Source organism: Trematomus bernacchii, unplaced genomic scaffold, assembly GCF_902827165.1.
Source record: "Trematomus bernacchii unplaced genomic scaffold, fTreBer1.1, whole genome shotgun sequence".
Taxonomy (NCBI): Eukaryota; Metazoa; Chordata; class Actinopteri; order Perciformes; family Nototheniidae; genus Trematomus; species Trematomus bernacchii.
In genome coordinates this window covers 6,670,389-6,689,706 of record NW_022987705.1, presented here as the reverse complement: position 1 = coordinate 6,689,706, position 19,318 = coordinate 6,670,389, and the positions used below count along the sequence as shown (strand labels likewise).

At 40.0% G+C, this 19,318-nt stretch overlaps 1 protein-coding gene across 1 annotated transcript in view; it reads right to left on the bottom strand.

Moving 5' to 3' along the window:
* Window positions 1-16,186, bottom strand: part of LOC117490738 (periostin-like) — a 17,438-nt gene extending 1,252 nt beyond the window's left edge. Inside the window, 24 exon segments of the mRNA XM_034140542.1 lie at window positions 7-93; window positions 262-307; window positions 1,944-1,978; window positions 2,097-2,195; window positions 2,198-2,539; window positions 4,585-4,620; window positions 4,701-4,746; window positions 4,850-4,917; window positions 5,007-5,109; window positions 6,143-6,273; window positions 6,464-6,594; window positions 7,166-7,269; window positions 7,271-7,303; window positions 7,718-7,866; window positions 8,058-8,192; window positions 8,304-8,516; window positions 9,831-9,972; window positions 10,117-10,209; window positions 10,211-10,264; window positions 10,380-10,547; window positions 10,631-10,788; window positions 10,893-10,957; window positions 15,258-15,356; window positions 15,959-16,186. Of these exon segments, the coding sequence (XP_033996433.1) occupies window positions 7-93; window positions 262-307; window positions 1,944-1,978; window positions 2,097-2,195; window positions 2,198-2,539; window positions 4,585-4,620; window positions 4,701-4,746; window positions 4,850-4,917; window positions 5,007-5,109; window positions 6,143-6,273; window positions 6,464-6,594; window positions 7,166-7,269; window positions 7,271-7,303; window positions 7,718-7,866; window positions 8,058-8,192; window positions 8,304-8,516; window positions 9,831-9,972; window positions 10,117-10,209; window positions 10,211-10,264; window positions 10,380-10,547; window positions 10,631-10,788; window positions 10,893-10,957; window positions 15,258-15,356; window positions 15,959-16,077 (2,656 nt within the window). The 5' untranslated portion in view covers window positions 16,078-16,186.
* Window positions 16,187-19,318: the final 3,132 nt, after the last annotated feature.

Below are 19,318 nucleotides of genomic sequence, written 5' to 3'. Positions count from 1 at the left end.
ACTCACCTCTAATGAGTTGGGAGATTCTGTCCGATTCCTCATTGATCAGATTTGGGTTGCCGTGAATGGTGGTGATCTTAGAGAAGTCTGGGCCTGACGTTCAAAGAAAACCATTTACATTAAAAAATAAAGAGAAGTATGGAATGCATCTCAATATCTTTTTTGCCTTGAGTCATCTTAATAAATGAAAACAATTATTATTTCAAGCAGGATGTGAAAAGAAACTGTTTGGTATAAAGAGTGTGTATAAGAGACCCCTACCCTCAATGACAAGAGGCTCGTTCACCGTGGTTTGTCTGGATCCACCTTTAGATGGGCAGCGGAGAAGGGGGTGTTGAAAGTCATTTAACGACTAAGCAACTACTGACTGACAGACAGACCGACAGGTACATACACCCCGTAAAACACCTCCTCCGCCACCGCCAACACAAAGGCACAGTGTGTGTAGTATTTTGAAAACATCCACACACTCACAGGCATTTTTTAGCCCACAACTAAGCTGCATGACACCAGTGAAGCAGTTTATTTGTGAAAACAGCTTAAAGCTCACACCACAACACACACACACACACCCACACACCACACACACACCACACACACACACACACACACACACACACACACACACACACACACACACACACACACACACACACACACACACACACACAGCACGACACACACACACACCACACACACACATACACACACACACACACACACACACACACACACCCTAAAGCTGTATGAGACAGAGAATGATTAACACGATGGGATTCTTGCATTAGAGACAAGAACACACTGACGGAGAGAGATGAAATCAGATAAGTGGTGAGATGGAACGACATCCAAATCATGGTGCACCATGGGCATGATCAGAAATGTACTTTATATTTTTCATGATGTAAGCCTATTCAGAAGATAGACTGTAAAAATAAAACAACTTTCTCCGTACATCATTACTGAGCCCAAACAAACATCATGAATCAGAATTAGTGGTCCAGTAGCCAATAGCATTAGCAGCGAGTGGTGGAAGTCATTAAAGGTGGGGTAGGTAATTTTGGAGAAACCAGCTCGAGTGCGCTAAGGATTTGAAAATACACAGCCGGCAGGTAGGCCATCCAGTTATTTTAAGCCGGGCCGGCTAAAATGATTGGTCGTGCTTTTTACAGTACTACGGCTTCCACAGATGAATTTTTTTAATGGATTTTTTGTCAAAGCACTTAAGATATTCATTGCTATCGGGGATGTTTAAGAGCATTCCAATGGAATATAACAAAAAGTGTATCTCAAGCCGGTTTCTCAACCTTACCTACACCCCACCTTTAAGGATTCTTGAAAATAATACAGCCGTTTAAGAAGCTTGCAAAATATTCTGCAAGTGTTGAAATAACTCCATAAATATAAAGTAGTTTGATCAAACTGATTCCTTTTGTCTTTTAATCTGGTTGGGTGTATAGTAGATGCATACTTTATGAGCCAATACTGAAGGCCGATCAAGAAGTTGAGAAATTGAGAATTGGCACTTGACAGCCACAACAAGGGAGGGCGTAACCCATATAGGTTGTTGGTTTATCCTCGAACCACCTCAGTCTTAAAGATAAAGAAATAGATGGAAACCAGCATTGTAGACAAAAGTAATTAGGCCTGTGACTTGTAGAGAAAACATGGGTTGCCTGGAATTGACAGTCTAAAATATTGTTTTAGTTCCAATTTCCTTAACTATCTAAAATATATTGAAGGTTAAAACGATGCACACCATGAAATGAAGGTGTCTGAGGACTTATCTGATGATCACAGAGGAAACATTCACGTTAGATGATAATGGCCAGTTAGCTGTGGTCAAGATCCCAGATGCATTTGTTAAAAGAGTGGTTAGAAAATGCATGAATATTCTGAGATCTAGACTATCATGCTCTTCAACGGAGTGAAAAACTGACTACTCCAATTATCTTTCCTTGTGCATCAAGTTCTCCACCTGCATGAATGAAAAAATGTTGTGCCATCAAATCTATTTAAAAACAATTGCGAAGCTGAATTTTGTTCATCTTACTTATCATTTGCCGTTCAAAATATGAATGATCTAAGGAACTTACCTTCGATAACTCTTGTGACCTTGGTAATGATAGGCTGGCCTTCAAAGACCCTGGTTGATGAAGACTCCCCCTCGATGAGCCTGGTCACTTTAGTGGTTCTTCTCCACTGACGACCATCGTAGTGATGACAGGTTCTGTCTCGATGACTCTTGTAACCTTGGTAAAGGATGGCTGTCCTTCAATGACTCTGGTCACTGTGGTGATTGATGGCTCTCCTTCAATGACTCTTGTAACCTTGGTAAAGGTAGGCTCTCCTTCAATGACTCTTGTAACCTTGGTGATGGATGGCTCTCCTTCAATGACTCTCGTAACCTTGGTGATGGATTGCTCTCCTTCAATGACTCTTGTAACCTTGGTGATGGTAGGCTCTCCTTCAATGACTCTTGTAACCTTGGTGATGGTAGGCTCTCCTTCAATGACTCTGGTCACCTTTGTTTCAGGAACTGTAAAGAGGGATCGGGAACATGAGTGCAACTTAAAGGAAACCTTCCCCTGAAATAAACAGTACTGTAGTATGTGAGAGCATTTTAAATGGTAACAGTTTTGCAAAAATACATGTTTTTTGGAAAGTATTGAACATACAACTGAATAAAGGAGACTTGGATTAAACATGCATGAGTGAACATTTGGATGCTTGATCTAGTTTTGCTATTATTAAATGCAGCACCTATTTTTTTTCTTTGGTTAATTAAGACTTATCTTCAATTTTGGATTATTCGTCTATCATGGTTTTCTTCACAAATTCAAGGTAACAAGAGTTGAGTTATTTGATATACCTATAATAGTTTTTAAGGTGAAGTGATCCTTCAAGAATAATTAAAAAAGGAAGGATATCTTTTGAGCACTCCCACATTCTTTCTATAATGAGCGAGAATGAGGCATGAGGAGCAGTATGTGAAGTTATCAAAGCAGGCAGAACAAAGGCAGGCTAATGTCTGTAGATATTACATTGCATGTTTTTATTAACCGATGATACGCTCCACGGTCCAATAAGCTGCCCCCTTGGACAGACTTAATTTTCTACTCCATTAGATGAGTTTAAAGAATCAAATTATAACCTTGTTCAAATTATAATATATATTATAATATAATACACTTGGACATGTTACATAATCCTCTTTGTGACAGTACTGATTCCAGAAGAAGCCCCAGAACAGTTCCCAACCACATACAAGGAAGAAATATATCAACAAACCCCACGTGTCCTTAAAATAAAAAATGCCTCCCCACTAACTATAAATAAGATTGTATTTACAAATGCCTCTGCAATAAAAAATTAAACGCCTATTTGCTACCAATGAAATGTGTATAAAGGGGGTTTTGACAAAAAAAAAAAAAATTAAGCTTGCAGGCATGAACTCTTGCACAATTACTACCACTCAAATCTGCCCTGATGCAGGTACAGCTGAAAGAGGTTTTTATTAAGTCCAGAGATGGATCATTATGTCCTGAGTTTTAAATGCTCTACCTCTCTTAATCCATAAAGAAAGGCCAGCGTCACAGTCTGATTGGCCAAGAGGGGAAATGCAAAGCTGCTCACAGTTCTTAATCAGGAGCCTATCTCCACATGCTGTGCAACATGTGGAGATAGGCTCCTCAAAATAACCCTTCAATCAACTCAGGGGAATTTGGATATTCAGCTGTATTGAATTGGGAAACCGGAAAAGGGAAATGACAACACATCAACTCATCTTTTGAATCAGCTTCAACGGGAACTTTTTCTTTCATTTATTTATATATATATGTATATATGTGTACTTCTGAGCGATGATTTTGTTAAGTGACAGAATTCATATGAGTTGAATGCTGACGGATGTTTGTTTCTGTTAGTCTAATATTTGGCCTGAGTGCCATTGAGATGGTCTTCCAGCAATTAGAACCAGACTCAGGTCTGATACAAATTAGGAAATGTATGTCATTAAAACTGTGGCTCCACATCATGTTTATATTTGTATTAGGAGTAAATCCTAATACAAATATAAACATGATGTGGACAATAGATTATTCCTCCTATGATCCAAACTAAAGATAATATATTTATGCAACTTTTAATTCAGTGTGTGTGTGTGTGTGTATAAGAACACATTCATCTGTGTGAATGTGCACTAGACTAAGCCCAACTAAATGAACAACATCCACTTCCTCCATGTTCTCTGACCCTGTTATGCTTTGACAGCCTCATTACCTCATCCCTGAAGGGGCTAATTAAATATAGCAAGGGGTCCAAGTGGACTTAAGCAAGAGTGAGACAGAATAATCAAAATGAACAAAGAAGAGAACCAGAACCCCTGAATTGCGCAACGACATGCTTGTATACACATGTGGCTGCAGGATGTGTTTCACTTTTAAAACAGATGCTCATTTTAAGACAACGTTTTTGAAATCAAAGGAAGTCATGTCTTGAATAATCACAAAAAAATATAATGTTTGATCATAAAAAGATTCAAAACTTCCCTTTTAATCATGTGGTTAGTGAAAATGGTCTTACCTGTTTCATGATAATGTGTAGTTGTGATGGTTCTCTCTGTGAAGTGACATAAGAAGCTTGTTACAAATGAAATATTCACACATCATGCAGAGAGAGTGGATGATAAACAAACTTACTGAAGAATGTGACTGGGATTTCCTTGTACGAAAATCCCGAAATATACTGAAAAAGGCATAACAGGAGGACATGTATAAGACACATTTTTAAAAAACATTTTCTTTGATACACCTGTGCCCAGACATATGTGTATTTTCTCTTTAGCTACCCTTATCTGGATGTACTTAATCAGCTTCTTCAGGAGGACCAGGAAGTCCTGGCGGCCCACAGGAAGGTCTGTAAGTAATATACAGCATCAAAAGAACATAACTTATTGCCTCCCAGCACAGAGTGCACATTGCATGATTTGATTTGAACGTTCTCACCTGCAGGATAGAGAACATTCTTTACCACATGGATCACACCATTTGTAGCCATCAAATCGCTGTTTGGCACATCCACCGAGTTCACATTAATAGAGTTGTTAACCTTGGTAAAACGAGGGGAAAAGAATGATGCATTTCTTTTAATTGGGGGTAAACATATTCAGAAGTTGGTGAGTTATGTCAAAAACTGCCAAGAAAACATTGTCAAACTGGCCGAAAGTCATTTTGAAAGGGTTGCACAATAGAGGTTTTGAAGCGAGGTTTTTAATAAGGATCCCATGCAGTGTGCTCTGTTATTGGATTTGCTGTATGGAATTCCATTCATGATTGATTTCCTGCGATTTAAGGTGGATATGACTTAAGGAGGACAGGCTGAGTCTGAAAGGGATAGGGTTACCTACTCCTCTAGCTCCTCTTTTCCCTTATCACCCACTAAATTGAGCCACATCAGTAGATAGGAGGCCCAATTGAGGTAATAAGTGAAATGATGATATACAATAGCTGACATTGAGGCTGCTGAGCAACAGAAAGGCAGACAGAGAAAAGTAGCAGGTGGGGGGGGGGGGGGGGGGCATAGATGGAGGTGGGCAGCATGGGTGAACAAGGACAGTGGGCGTCGATGGACATGAGCCAGGTCTTAAAAGTTCTGGCCGTTCTCCAGAGATATCCAGCTTTGAAGATATAGATTAGCACTGGCTCTTTGATGCTATTGTTTTAATGAGAACGTGTGGAAAGACTGGGTTAAGGACTCACAATGGAGGCTTTGAGAAAAGGGAAAACATGTGTGTCGGTTTTAAACTTGATTATATGATACAGATATGATCTTAAAGAAAAAATGTTTATCCACTCTGCTTCTTGTTCAATTAAGCCAAGATAAGATTTTATTGATACCAAGAGGGGAAATTCAATTGACAATTCCTAGAGTTTACAGAGGGCCTTTTTTCAATCAGAATTGGGCATGAACTGTTTTTAATGTATTGACTTCCATGTGCTATTACATCAGTTTGTACAGTAATAGTGTTTCCGACTGACGGTTTATCCCTTTTTGATTGTTACATGACAGATTCAGGAAATTATTTCGGTCTTTTTTTTATTCTGAGGACAAATACACTTAAACAAGGGCTGATTGTACATACAGAAATAACTTGGAGGTTATTGCCCTGCAGGGTTTTGAGCAGGTTGGTAACTCCTCCCTCTAATCCTCCATTGATGAAGATGCCATTACTGAAGTGGTACAGGAGAATGATCCTCAAAGCATTCAGATCACCTGTAAGTGACAGCAAAAGGCATCATTTACATTCTGTAAAGGGGAGTAAGCATGCTTCACATTTTTTTTCTCCCCTCATTTCTGGCTTAAAGAACTTCAGAACAATCTAGCTTGATTGCAATTGCATAATCTTCAAAAGGGATATGCATGAAAGGAAGTGGATGTCTGTCTTTTGATTGGAGGAACTCACTTTTCAGAAGAGCAAGGTCCTCTTTACTGAGACCTTCAAAGGCATCGTCAGTTGGTGCAAAAATAGTGTAGGAGCCTTTCTCCTTTAGCAGATCAGTCAGATCTGCTGTCTCCATCAGCGCCAGGAAAATCCTACATTTTTTTTTAAAGTAAAGGAGAAAGTCATCCATTCAGAAAGTCAAGATAAGGTACGGTACTGTATGAGTAAAATACACACAAATCTAAGAGAAATGTGCAGGTAAATGAAATGGTTAATGAAACTGATGATGATGAAATAGGAGTAAAATTCACACTATTTGAGCCAGCACTTTTTGTAAATTTCAGTTTTTCATCTGGCCCTAATTACTGCGTGTCAGACTGCATGAACTCTAGCCAGTCAGGACATCAACTTTTTCTCCAACAGGAAAGAACGGCTCTGCTTTAATGGCACATTGAGTCCTGTGTTGAGAGGAGACCAGATTATATCTTGCGTTTGATAAAAAAAACAGTAGGGTTTTGCTCCTTGTAGACAGGAGGATTATTGTTTTAGGAATATGATATGATGGAATTTGGGTTTGTGTGGTCCCATTGATTCACACATCTGCTTCCTGAGTATTTCATCATTAGCTTGCGCTGGTGACGACATCTGTCATAGAGCAGCGAAATGTGAAAATACAATAAATTCATTACTATAACATAAATTAGGATGTTAGTTCGTTCTTACTTGAACCGTCCGTCAGCAATCAGGAGCTCGTAGATTGTTTTGTCAGCTGGTTTGATGAGGGAATTCATAAGATGGAGGGCACTATGGCTTCCCTCTTTACTGCCCACGCACCATACATGAATTTTCAATGCACACAGCCTAACAAAGGGACAATAGTTAGACAGCAGAATTACTTGTTTTACAGTCACTGTACAAATGTGGTAACTATTAAGCTTAGGGGAGGGGGACTATTTCATTGTCTTGTTTGATTGCAATCAATCAAAAAGAAGAACACATAAGTTTCTGCGAGGAAATTAAACCCAGGGGTTGATCATAGTCGAACCACCAGGGCAGAACCCCGATTCATCTGCCAAGAGTTGGACTAATAAGCTGTTTTAATTCATTTGCTTAGAGTTGAATGACAGCAAAATCATGTTAACACTTTGTAAGAGGCCCAGTAATGTCTTTCAGATTTCCAATAAGTAAGCCACTGCTCTCCATTGTCTTTCCAAGACTTATTCTTTATCTGATTTTCCTGTTCCTTCCTGACACACACACAAACATTGTACTCACAGTGCGGTAAATAAAGACTCTGAGCATTCTGCCAGCCAGTGTTTCCAGCATCTGTCCGTTGTAAAGCTCACTCAGCGTAACTTTCAGCTTCAAGATGTGGTTTTCCAAAATGAATCTCAACAGGCTCTGGTCCGTTGACATCACCTCAGCTGACAACCACAGAACAAAATAGTGATTTAAAATGACCCTAGTAATAAAATATGCCAGGCCTTACACAACTTTTCCTTTCTCTAAAGAGTATTGAAAAGTCTAAAAATGAATTAGCACAATCTTGATCTGAAACACATCTGATGATCTTTCCTTTATATGCTAAATAGGAGTTATTTGGAGATGAACTCACTAGTGAAGGCAGTGTTGACTGGAGCAAGGAGTGTGTACTCTGTTTTCGAACCCAAGGCAGAGGCTAAGCCCAATTCGGACACCATGTCACTGAAAGTGCTCTGAGAGTCTCCCATCAGCTCCAACCCTTCCTTGGCTGGTATGAATCACATAGATAAAAAGATGTTGGTTATCACAGCAAACACATATAAAAGCAAATGCTTTCAACAAGTATTCACTGAGGGAGAAAACCCCAGATGTGTTTTACCTGAGTTAGGGATGAGCACCTGGTCGATTAAGTGGATGACGCCATTGGTCGTGACTATGTCCTTCTTCAGCACCATCTTGATTCCATTGACTGTCAAACTGTCGCCATCACACCCAATTTCGATGGTGCTGCCCTCTTCGGTCTCAAACACAGACCCCGCCATTATTGCTTCAGAACACTGGACAGAGCTCAACAGGTGGTATTTCACCAGGGCTGGGTAGGTGGATTGAAGTGTGAGAAAGATAAAGGGTAAGAAGAAGAAAAGTCACTGTTCACATTCTACACTTTTATAGACTTTGTGGGTTGACTCTAATTCTTGATTAATATTATAGGGCTCTCCAAGGTTTAAGTCATTAATCAACACACATGCACATGGATAATATTTCAGTGCTTTTACAAATATTTAGCCACTTCTGTTAACATTTACATACAGGATTACGTCTCTGACTGAGTTCAACTGTCAAACATTGCAATGCGATTACAAACCCTTCCAAACCCACACAAATACAAATGGTTTTTGCACTTCAGCCAAATTACTCTTTGGCTCAAACCTTTCCTAGTAGAAACAATTCACAAGTCTCCATATGATCTTTACTTTGGAGGCAGTTCTTACACGGTTGGTCTGCAGAGCCTGTTTGCCAAGTGTCTGAGAATTTATTTGAGGTAATATTGATTCCCCAGAGCGAACTCACCGAGGACACCGCAAACTGGCCTCATGTTAATATGCATTCCTGGTGTGCCAGTGACACAACAAATAAGCAGATAAGCTACCACTGGTGAGACATAGGTCTCCAAATTTATTCTGTTGTTTGTGGGCTTGACTTTTTTTTGAGTTTGTGCTATTTCTTTGCTCCAGAGAATTTGTGGGGAATCTAAGTTTAAACATACTCTCTCAGGCTCTGTGATGACGAAGCTTAGCGATGAGATGTCAACAGGCTAACCTGTTCACATTGACAATGCTAACCTGTCATGCTTTAATGACCATTTAGCAGTAAACATGAACTATAGCTGAGGCTTGTGGGAATAGCATTAGTTGCACAAGTATTAAACAAATAAACAAAGGAACATTTTACCCTGATGATGGCAGTATATGAGAAGTCAGGGGATCTCCAAAAAGATAACAATATATCCTGACAGGGACATAGATGTCTGAACCCAATTTCCTGGCAGTCTATCCTATACTTGTTGAGATATTTCACTAAAATACTAACCCAGGGCTACATAACCACTTTTTCTTGCAAATCTCTCTTTTTGATATGAAGATTTATTTCTGGATGATTGGAAAATTGAATCTGCTGCTGGCACTACAGGTGTCACTAAAGTCAGTAGGATTTATCCTCATTATGAAAGTCTGCACTACATTTCATGGCAAACCATCCAACAGTTCACTCAGGACCAAAGTATTGAACTGACGGTGTGACTAGCCGATATATAAAAGTGCTCTAAACATCTGCACACTTAAATCAACCATAGCAAGCATATGTTAGTAGTTCATGCCATCATTACTGTATCACATGTACAATGTACCTGCAATAACATCCTTGTCTCCCATGATACGCTCCAAGTAGCCTGGGTCCAATTTGTCAAAGGCTTGATCAGTGGGAGCAAACAGAGTGAAGTGTCCAGGCTCGCCCAGCTTGTCGAACATGCCAGAGTTCATTACCACATCCTGGATAACAAAAAGAGAATTTGTCCCACGTGTAATATGTCATCATACTGAGATATAGGACGTCTGTATTTTTACAGATGTTCCACTTAAGCATATTAGTCAATGTTGGCTTTGTAAACCATTAGATAAGATTATTTTACTTACTCTGAAGGAGGCGAGATCCTCCGTTACATCCAGGACTTCCTTGATGTTGTTGCCCACGCTGGTGATGACCCGATCAATGACATGCACCACACCCATTTGTGGCCACCTGATTACCATGGATGATCCTGGCACAGTTTACTGTCACGATCTGAAGAGAGAGTTAATGTTATAATAAGCCAAGACCAACATTGGGGTCAGAAATTCTTCACAGACATACTTAAATCATGTATTCATGTGTGCAATAAAAAAAAAGGTGCAAAAACGGACCCATTTGAGTAGTGGTTGATGTAAATCCCCAGGTCGTTGTACATGGAATTCAAAGTCATGCCGTTCTTCAAGTCTTTGGTCAGAAGTCGGCGGTTAACCATGTGGTAGTGAAGAGCGTTGTACAGCTCGATGTTCACGTTGCTCACCAGCGCCGCCCGTATAATCTAAGGATATCACAAATGAATTAAAGGGCAGTGAGTTTCAGGTTATATTGTATTTATTTGTAATCCCATAAAAAACGACTTACAGGTTCCACCTGATCCCAGGCCTCGTTGCTAGGTGCAAACATAGTGAAGGAGCCTTCGCCTTCAATTTCCTCCTTCAGTTTGGACAGGTCAGAGTATTGCTGTTGTGGTCGAAGCTTTACCAGCCCCAGCGTACCATAGACATGGTCAATGGGTGCCACTAGGGAAAAAGCAAGGGGTTGTTTTTGTAGTCTAAAGTAGGATTAAAATGTTGCATTGACTGAAAAAGAAGACCACAAAAGGGGCTGTGGTGAAGCCAATTACCTGCAGTACATCCTTTCGTGCCCTCCAGTTTAATGTACCCAGGACAGCATTCATATAGGACCATGCTTCAAAAAAGGAAAAAAGTACAAGTATGTTAGACTTATAATGACTTTGATACAATATGTTAGCGGATCTTGAAAACATAAATCAATGACATACATACACATAGAAACAATGACTTGTATTGTGTTGGAAGATACACAGTCAGAAAGATGTACATTATAATATGTCTCTGTTTTTGCAACTGCAAAAAGAAAATTAATGAAGAAAAACAAGCTTGCCAAATCCTCAAAGCAGAATTGACTGTAAAGAGGAAGAAAAACAACCTCCTGAGCTGTAATGGGAGAGAATGACGAGTGCTTCAATTGAGAACATTTGAGAAAGGAGACCACGGCTGCACAAAGGGGGGATTTTACTCACCAAATAAAAATCCATAATTGGACAGATCACATATAAAGGTCAAAGCATCAAATAATGAAAAGTGAAGGAGTATAAAAAAAAGACAAGAAAAACACCATTAACATGAAAGCGGTTCATTGAACTCTTGGCAGCACAACTCTCGGCAGGCCAATCACACAGAAAATCTGGACTGGACTCAGAAAGAATAAGCTTTAGACAAGCTCCAAGAGCCAGAAACATCACATCCAATAGGCTTTATCATGCAACAGAAATAAACCCAGCAAATGAAAAAGAAATAAAAACCCAAAGGAGATTAGTAAGAAAGCCTTAAACTCAAAAGCTCTGAATTATTTTCAAGAATATTGTTGAATACAATACTGTTAAGGAGCCTTTCCACGAGCATTTGGTCTCATAAGGATACAGAATGATAGCCTTTTTACAATGAAAACGTTGTAGTACTTATTATCTTAGATACTGTAACAGTTTTAACATGAAACCCCAGACAGGGGTGTCTGCTGCCCCCTTGCACTTTCTCTTGGCCATACATTTGATTCCAGAAGCAGCTTCCAAGAAAAACAAAATCTTGATATACAGCCATGACAGTTCATGTGACAGAATGTGAAAAAGAAGAAACAGATTTATATTTTGGAGGCGAAGGTATAGATTTGAAACATTTGCTCAAAGAAGGAGAAACATCCTGGCAGCCGAGAGGTTCTGCTAACACTAAACACACCAGAGGAATTGTGCAGCAAACCCATGTTCCTTTGTCGTCTGGTCTAACAGTAAATCTAATTTGTTGCAATGTTATGAATGACAAAACGAGGTGTGACCAACAAAAGAGTATTTCTTTTTTAAATGCAGCTTTAATAGTGGAATAAATTATGTTTTTCAAGTAAAGTCTTTAATGAAAATCAACCATAGGGTGTAAATCAGACATTTAGACATTTTGTTGGGACTTATCTCAAACCGACACGAATCTTCCGAGAGGCAAAAACTAGCAGTGAGTCAACGTTGGACGCTCCACAATGATCCACCAGAGAAACAACCGTAGAGTTTCCAAATGCTGTAATAAGTGTGATGATGTATGGGTTGCAGTTGGAGCTTTGGGTGTGTTTGCTGAACAAGTTTGCATGGAGATGATTGGGTCACAGTTTTAAGGTTTCCTCCTTTCCCATGGAAATACAACGCTTCTATATGAACTCCGTGCCTTCTTTCAATGGCTCTCATCCTGAACAAACAACTCTTTGTTTTCCATTCAGAAATGAACAGTATTGATATACTATGCAAACACAAATCAACGCCTTCTTAGCTACTCTAAAAACATATACACAAAAGGCTAAATCACTCGCTTTCTCCATTCAGCGCCCTCAAGTGACTCACATGATTTGGCAAATGCCTCTAATCCACTTTGATCAGCATTTGTGGTTAAATGGAAATGAGGACAATGATACTGAACCTTTAGAATGTACTTTCTTTGTGCAAACAGCCATGAAGCTTTTATGGCAAACATTATATGCTTTGGCGTTAATTGTTTTAATATAAAACACATAAATATCCATGCACAGCCAGCTGTCAGGAAGCTATGAAGTCATTGCTCCCAGGCTGTGCTCTGACAGGATAATGGATGCAGTGCAGACCAGAGACCAGCTCATAGCCAGGCCCCTCGCAGTGTCACTGGATCAACCAGCCCAATGTGGATTCCAGATGAACAGATGTGCACAAGGCATGAATACACACACGCACACACACTGTTCTCACACAGCAACACTGATTAGGGTTGTCTAAAGAAAACATACTTTTGTTCTTCTTGTGTAAATGACAATCAACAGCGTCTGTTGCATGCTCATCAAGCACATGCTCTCTCTCAGCAGTGCCAGTCCTGAATGCTTTGCCAATTTGTATATTTTTTGTATATTTGTACAACTTCGCTGACATAATACAATTAGACCTAGTTATGTACCTATCCCACGCTCCCTGTATGTTCTGTCACCATGTACAGCACACCCCTTTGAAGGAAATGGCTTCCACCTGAACCTCCAGCCACACCCTTCAAGAGTTATTGGAGGAAATGGAGGGATTAAGAAAACCCCAAGGGATCATTTAGCTCCAGAGTATAGACTTAGACCGAACACACTGCATGTTCGACTCACTCCAGCATAATATATTATTTGTCATAGAAGTGACTTCAACCGCTGCACCCACAGGACTTGTTTAAACACAAGCTCGTTGGCACACAAGCTGAATCTAAACTGGAACACGCAAATATCCATACTGTGGACTCAAATACCCTTTACTAATCTCTCAACACCCAATCCAACTCAGACATAATCACAGCTGTGTGGATTTCCTCCAGTGCTGCAGAACAATGCCCTCTCTGTGACCACAGACACACAGAGGGAAAGATTTCTCTGGCTTTTAATTTTTTAGCTTCTGTTGTATTTTCCGCATATTGTTCTTTTTGGTCATACAGTGTGTACAAATCATATCTATGTTTCACTTTGTTTGCCAGAGCTTTACATTTATTTAAAGAATAATGAAGCAATTGTTGTTGTTTATCTCTGAAAGAAGACATTTAATTGAATACACTTTTTGTTTTTCAAAGTTTTCCTAAGTTATTTCATCCCATCTTTTGACCTACTAGAATCTTTTTAATACCTAACCTTAGTCAGTTTTGTTGTTGAAATGTGGTACCTTCCTTCTATAAACTGTCACATTATATTTCCATCTTTGAAGCTGTTACTGGATGGTTAAGGTAATATAATCTCAGTAATAGTAGTGGGGCTATCTCTCATCGCCTTATTTCCAAGCTTCTCCTAACACAGCAGCAAGTGTTACAGAGTGTGTATGTGTCCGTGTGTGTCCGTGTGTGTGTGTGTGTGTGTGTGTGTGTGTGTGTGCGCGTGTGTGTGTGTGTGTGTGTGTGTGTGTGTGTGGATATGTACAGCTCCAGTCGAGCCTTACATTCCATCGACAACAGCGGCTACATTTCATTTTCTTTACTCTAATAACATCTGCTCTTTCAGCACATGAAGTAACAACAAAATATGATATGCCTTGCAGAAGTTCAAAAACCTAAAGCTTTTATGCACTTTACTATATTGCAGATACCCCAACATTTGGACTTTTTACCCAATCAAAAACAACAAAAAGAAATCTAAAACGATCGGACAGAAACTTTCCACCTCTATCGCAATTAAACGTGTGAGTTCTTTACAGCTTAAGAACCATAATTTGCCTTGAAATATATAAACTGTACACATGCAAACACATACAGCACAAATCAAGTACTCATTGCCCAACTTGTGAAACCAGAGCGGCAATACATCCTCCGTTTCACCCGACTGCAACACACACTTTCACTAAAAGCATATCGCCAAATTCTTTCCTGAGCATCGAAATGTGAGAGGGAAAGTGTCAATCACCGATGAGCGTTTACCCCATCAGCAGGCTGACAATATATATACCTCACCCAGGGCCCGCAAGCTACCCAGCATGCCCAGACAGGAGAGGAGGGGAGGGGTACAGGAGATGCTGACAAAATAAAATAAGCAATACAATTCTGAAGCCTTTGTCTTCCCGCCCTGCTTAAGAAATCCCTGACATCTTTGAAAGGCCATCTTTTGAATCAATCATCATCATCATGTGCCTTTTTTTGTGAGAAGGAAAGGGGGCAGCTAGGTGAATCGAGGAAACGGAAAGAGCCCGAGGGTCCACATAATTGAGATCATACAAAGGTGGCCTCTGCTGCCAATAAAAACCTGGCCTGGTGACAGGTGGAGGTTTGCACCGGGGTGAAAACATTTAAAAGGCACCTGAAGTACTTGATGATCTCACTTGATTGATATTTCAGGATTAATATTACTAATGTGCAGGATGTGTAGACGTTGGGAGGGAGTTTGGATGTAAAAAGGATGAAATAAAAACATTTTGCGATCAAATCCATTCAATGTTTTGGTAAAGACTCACGCCTTCTTTCCACAGATGGAGCCTTTGTACCAGTTCCTACATGTGCTGAAGTACTTCTTCTTAGTCCCCTCGACCTGCTGCAGAGCGCACACATTGGGTCTGTAAGAGAAGAGGGAGGGGGACGGGGGAGTTAGGTGATGAGGGAGAGACAGATAAAGGGAGAAGCAGAAAGAAAGGTAAAGTGAAGAAGGAAGAACATTGTCATCCATAGATGCCAAGGCCTCTGTCCAGTGCTTATCAACAATGAATCACTGAATCTGAAGCCTGTCATTTAAAGTCAATGAAAGAAAGCATTGAAAAACATTTTGAGCTAAACTCAGTAATTATCTTACAATGGACCCTCCCAACTCAATCAATATTAAACAGCATATTAGGATATTGACATATTCTTTACAGCAGAAGACTGAATGAATGTGGGAGAGGATATTGCATTGTCCAAGCCTTGAGTCAATGGCATTTGATTACACTCATCTGGAAACACAGCACTAATATCAAATCTAACAAACAAAGCACTTTACATGTGTACATATCTTTCAGCCTATTACTCTTCATGTGCAAATCAATTGGTTGTATTGTTTAATCCCCAGTTCTTTGCTTCATAGAAAACTTAAAAAGCTTCCACACATCTTTAAGTTCAGCATTTCTCTCTCCCTCACTGTCTATCCTTCCCTCCATCTCCCCCCCCCCCCTCCCGACCTTACCCTTCTTTCCTGGCCCGGATGCGACTGTGGGTGACTATCTTGTCATAGGCTGAAGAATCCACTCTCCCTAGGGAGCAGAGTGCCACCAGCACTGAGGTCACGGCTAGCAGCTGATGCATCCTGGGGAGGTATCAGTCCTCTCTATTGCAGGGGCTCAAAACACACACACACACTTTTTGTATTCAAACACACACACACCCAACACAAAATACACAGGACATATGGGAGTGCAGTGAGGGAGGGAGAGGAGGCTTTTATACCAGCTCTCTAACACACACCCATAACCATCCACCCTCTTTTTTGCTCCTTCACTTTCTTTTGCATACCATTACGTCCCTCTCTCACCCTCACACACCCATTTCCTTAGCCAAAATCCTCCAGCCTGCTTTGCTCAAGCTTATTGCCTCTCCCTCCCTCACATTGTTTCACATGGATTTCTCATGCTTTCTTAAACACCATCACATCCAGGAGCACCGAGGACACCCTGCGATTCAACTTGCTTTATACTCTTTGATGACAGCTTTATAATCCAACTATGGATTGCCTTTACAAATATATTTCACTTGTATGTATTGCTGGGGTTTTGACCCATGAGTTTAAGAGTGATAGAGACTTTGGAGAGGGGGACACACAGAGATCCCATTACAGTTAATAGATGCAAAAAAAGGAACATTAAGATTCAGTAATTCACTAAATAAAAGTAAATCTATTGCAAGCTCATGAACACAGGCAGTGAGTTCATCTTTAATACGTGTCTTTGGGACCAGGGCCGGCCCTGACCAATTTGCTGCCCTAGGCAAGATTTTAGCTGGCGCCCCCCCCCCCAAAATGCAGACACTCACTATGACTCGCGCATGCATTCACGTGCACGGTTGTGGCATGACCACCAAAACAGAAAGATATGGACACAAGATGTGTACAAATGTATTTAGTTTCCTATCCATTTGAACATGATTTAAGTCGGGGGGTTGACCTAACCTCCTCTAGGGGGGTCCGGGGGCATGCTCCCCCGGGAGGATTATTATTTTTTAATATTGAAGTTAAAAGCATCAATCTGGTGCACTTTGAGAGCAAAATTAAGAGATCTATGGATACATCTCTCAACACCCATATGAAACAGAACTGAAAACAGATTTTCTTTTTATTTAAAAACTGTATTCTTGTTTATTAATAACAACTTTTTTTTACTGTCATATAGTATTTTATACCTGTTTTTCATTTATTCTCTTATTTTTTTATAACTATAATGATCATATAAAGGTGTGCCGTTACTGAGCTGAGGTTATCAGAGCCTCTCAGTCTTTCAGGAGAGAGCTCTCTAAAGCTCTCCCCCCGGCGGCCGCTTACACAGTAAATTCCAATGTTAATAAAAGCTGTATACGTTTTTTGGGAGTTTGATTTATTTTAAATTAACACAAATTTAAAACCTATAATTGCACACTAAAAACATTATTTAAAAAAAAAAGAACTATTTCACATAAACCATGGTTTTGACTGGGGCTGGGGCAGTTCAACTTGATTTGGGGGGGGGGGGTGCGCGCCATAGTTTATGGGCGCTGTACGCAATATAGGCGCAGTTCTGTTAGTATAAGATAATAAGATGTACTTTGTTGATCCAAAATCGGGAAATTGTGTTGTTATGAAATAAAAATAAATATATCTTTTAATTTCTAACTTTTTTTTTTTTTTTCAATTTTCGGCGCCCCCCATAGATTGGTGCGCCCTTAGCATTCGCCTATACTGCCTATGCCAAGGGCCGGCCCTGTTTGGGACATTCAGAGACTAATCAAATGAATTAAATTGGCTACAGTGTTTTTAATAAGCTAGAAAATAAGACTGTAAATCATATTCAAAGAGCTGGGGTGATATATCTTTTAGATGATAGCTTTACACGCTGCTTGGCAGGAGTTTAACTGTATTTTTGTCATCCTTCCCCTGGGATACTACTCTCATCCTCATTATTTTCACCAGTTGATCCATCCTTTCCTCCTCTAAACTCCCCTCTGGGCTTCTGCTTCTACTTCATCCTCCCTGCTGTCAAATTGGTCGTTTATCAACTTCTTCCCAGGCCCTAACTTCTCCCTGCAGCTGTCTCTGTCTCCGATGTTGTAGCCAGATCTGATACAGCTTCAAAGGGAAAATCATGACAAAAATGATCCCTGGACGTTGTCATGTACGGTCTTGATTTGTGAACAGGTATGCCTCTAAATTCGAACAATTCAGGTAAGTTCTCTCTTGATGATGTTGACTCATTGAATCAAGAGCTTCATATTATTATTTACTCCACACATGTGACCACAAACACCCAGGTAAATGTTCCTTTAAAAATCTATTTTATGCAGTAAAACAGGGAGATTTTTCCTTTTTAAACAACTGAAATCCCATTTCTTACCAACAACACATCACAGATGTACTCACCCTTGAACTCGCATGACCCCTCTCATGAGGGGGAGGACAACAGAATGCAGCCTCCTCCCTTTTTCAGACAGCTGTGTCTATGATGCTATCTTAACATTTAGGATACACTTCAAATCCTGGGAACACACATATTAAGCCCAGACTGCCATTTACAGTAATTTAAACCTTATTTTCTTTGTGTTCCCTCTCCTGCTTGAGGCTTCTCTGAGATCCCCACACACATAAACTAGTAACCAGACACACATACACCTACACTAGCCTACATGGATTTTCAATTAGATTATAAGTATTGAATGCCTGATTTCATTTGTCTCTGTTGTGTCAGATTTCCATCCACTAACCCTAACCTTTAAGATGTATTGAAGTCATGTTGAGCCCCATGTGTCACCCTGTTGTTTCCCACAGGACAGCACCACTCTCCTCTCCAGGTTGCAGGTGGTTTCTTTGGTTTTGAGATCCTGCAGAGAGAGAACAAGCAGAGAACAGGAGCTCCATTCTTTAATGACATCTCCCCCTAGTGGAAAGGACTTGTCAGTGCAGCCATATGCTAGGCCTCTGCAACTAGGATAACACAAAGTGATCAAAATGTCAAGCAACTACAATAAATCAAAAACTTGTATCAGTGTTTTCTGTCTCACATTATAAGAATGGAAGGTCTGGATTTATATACCTGTATGTTTCAGGGACATAAAAGTGTGTGTCTGTTAGTTCACAGTTTACTTCAAGTCTCCATGTTTTTCCCTTTATCACATCTAATTAGCATAATGTGAGCCTTCTGTGAGCGTGTGGATTCTCTCTTTCCTTGGGACACCTTCAGAGAAATTACATGAATATTCATTAAGTCACACATCAAGTTTTGACTAATATGTAGCGTTACACACAACGTGTATTTCTAAATAAGGTTTCAGAATAGTTTTAGCGCTTTCTGCATTTGTGACAGGC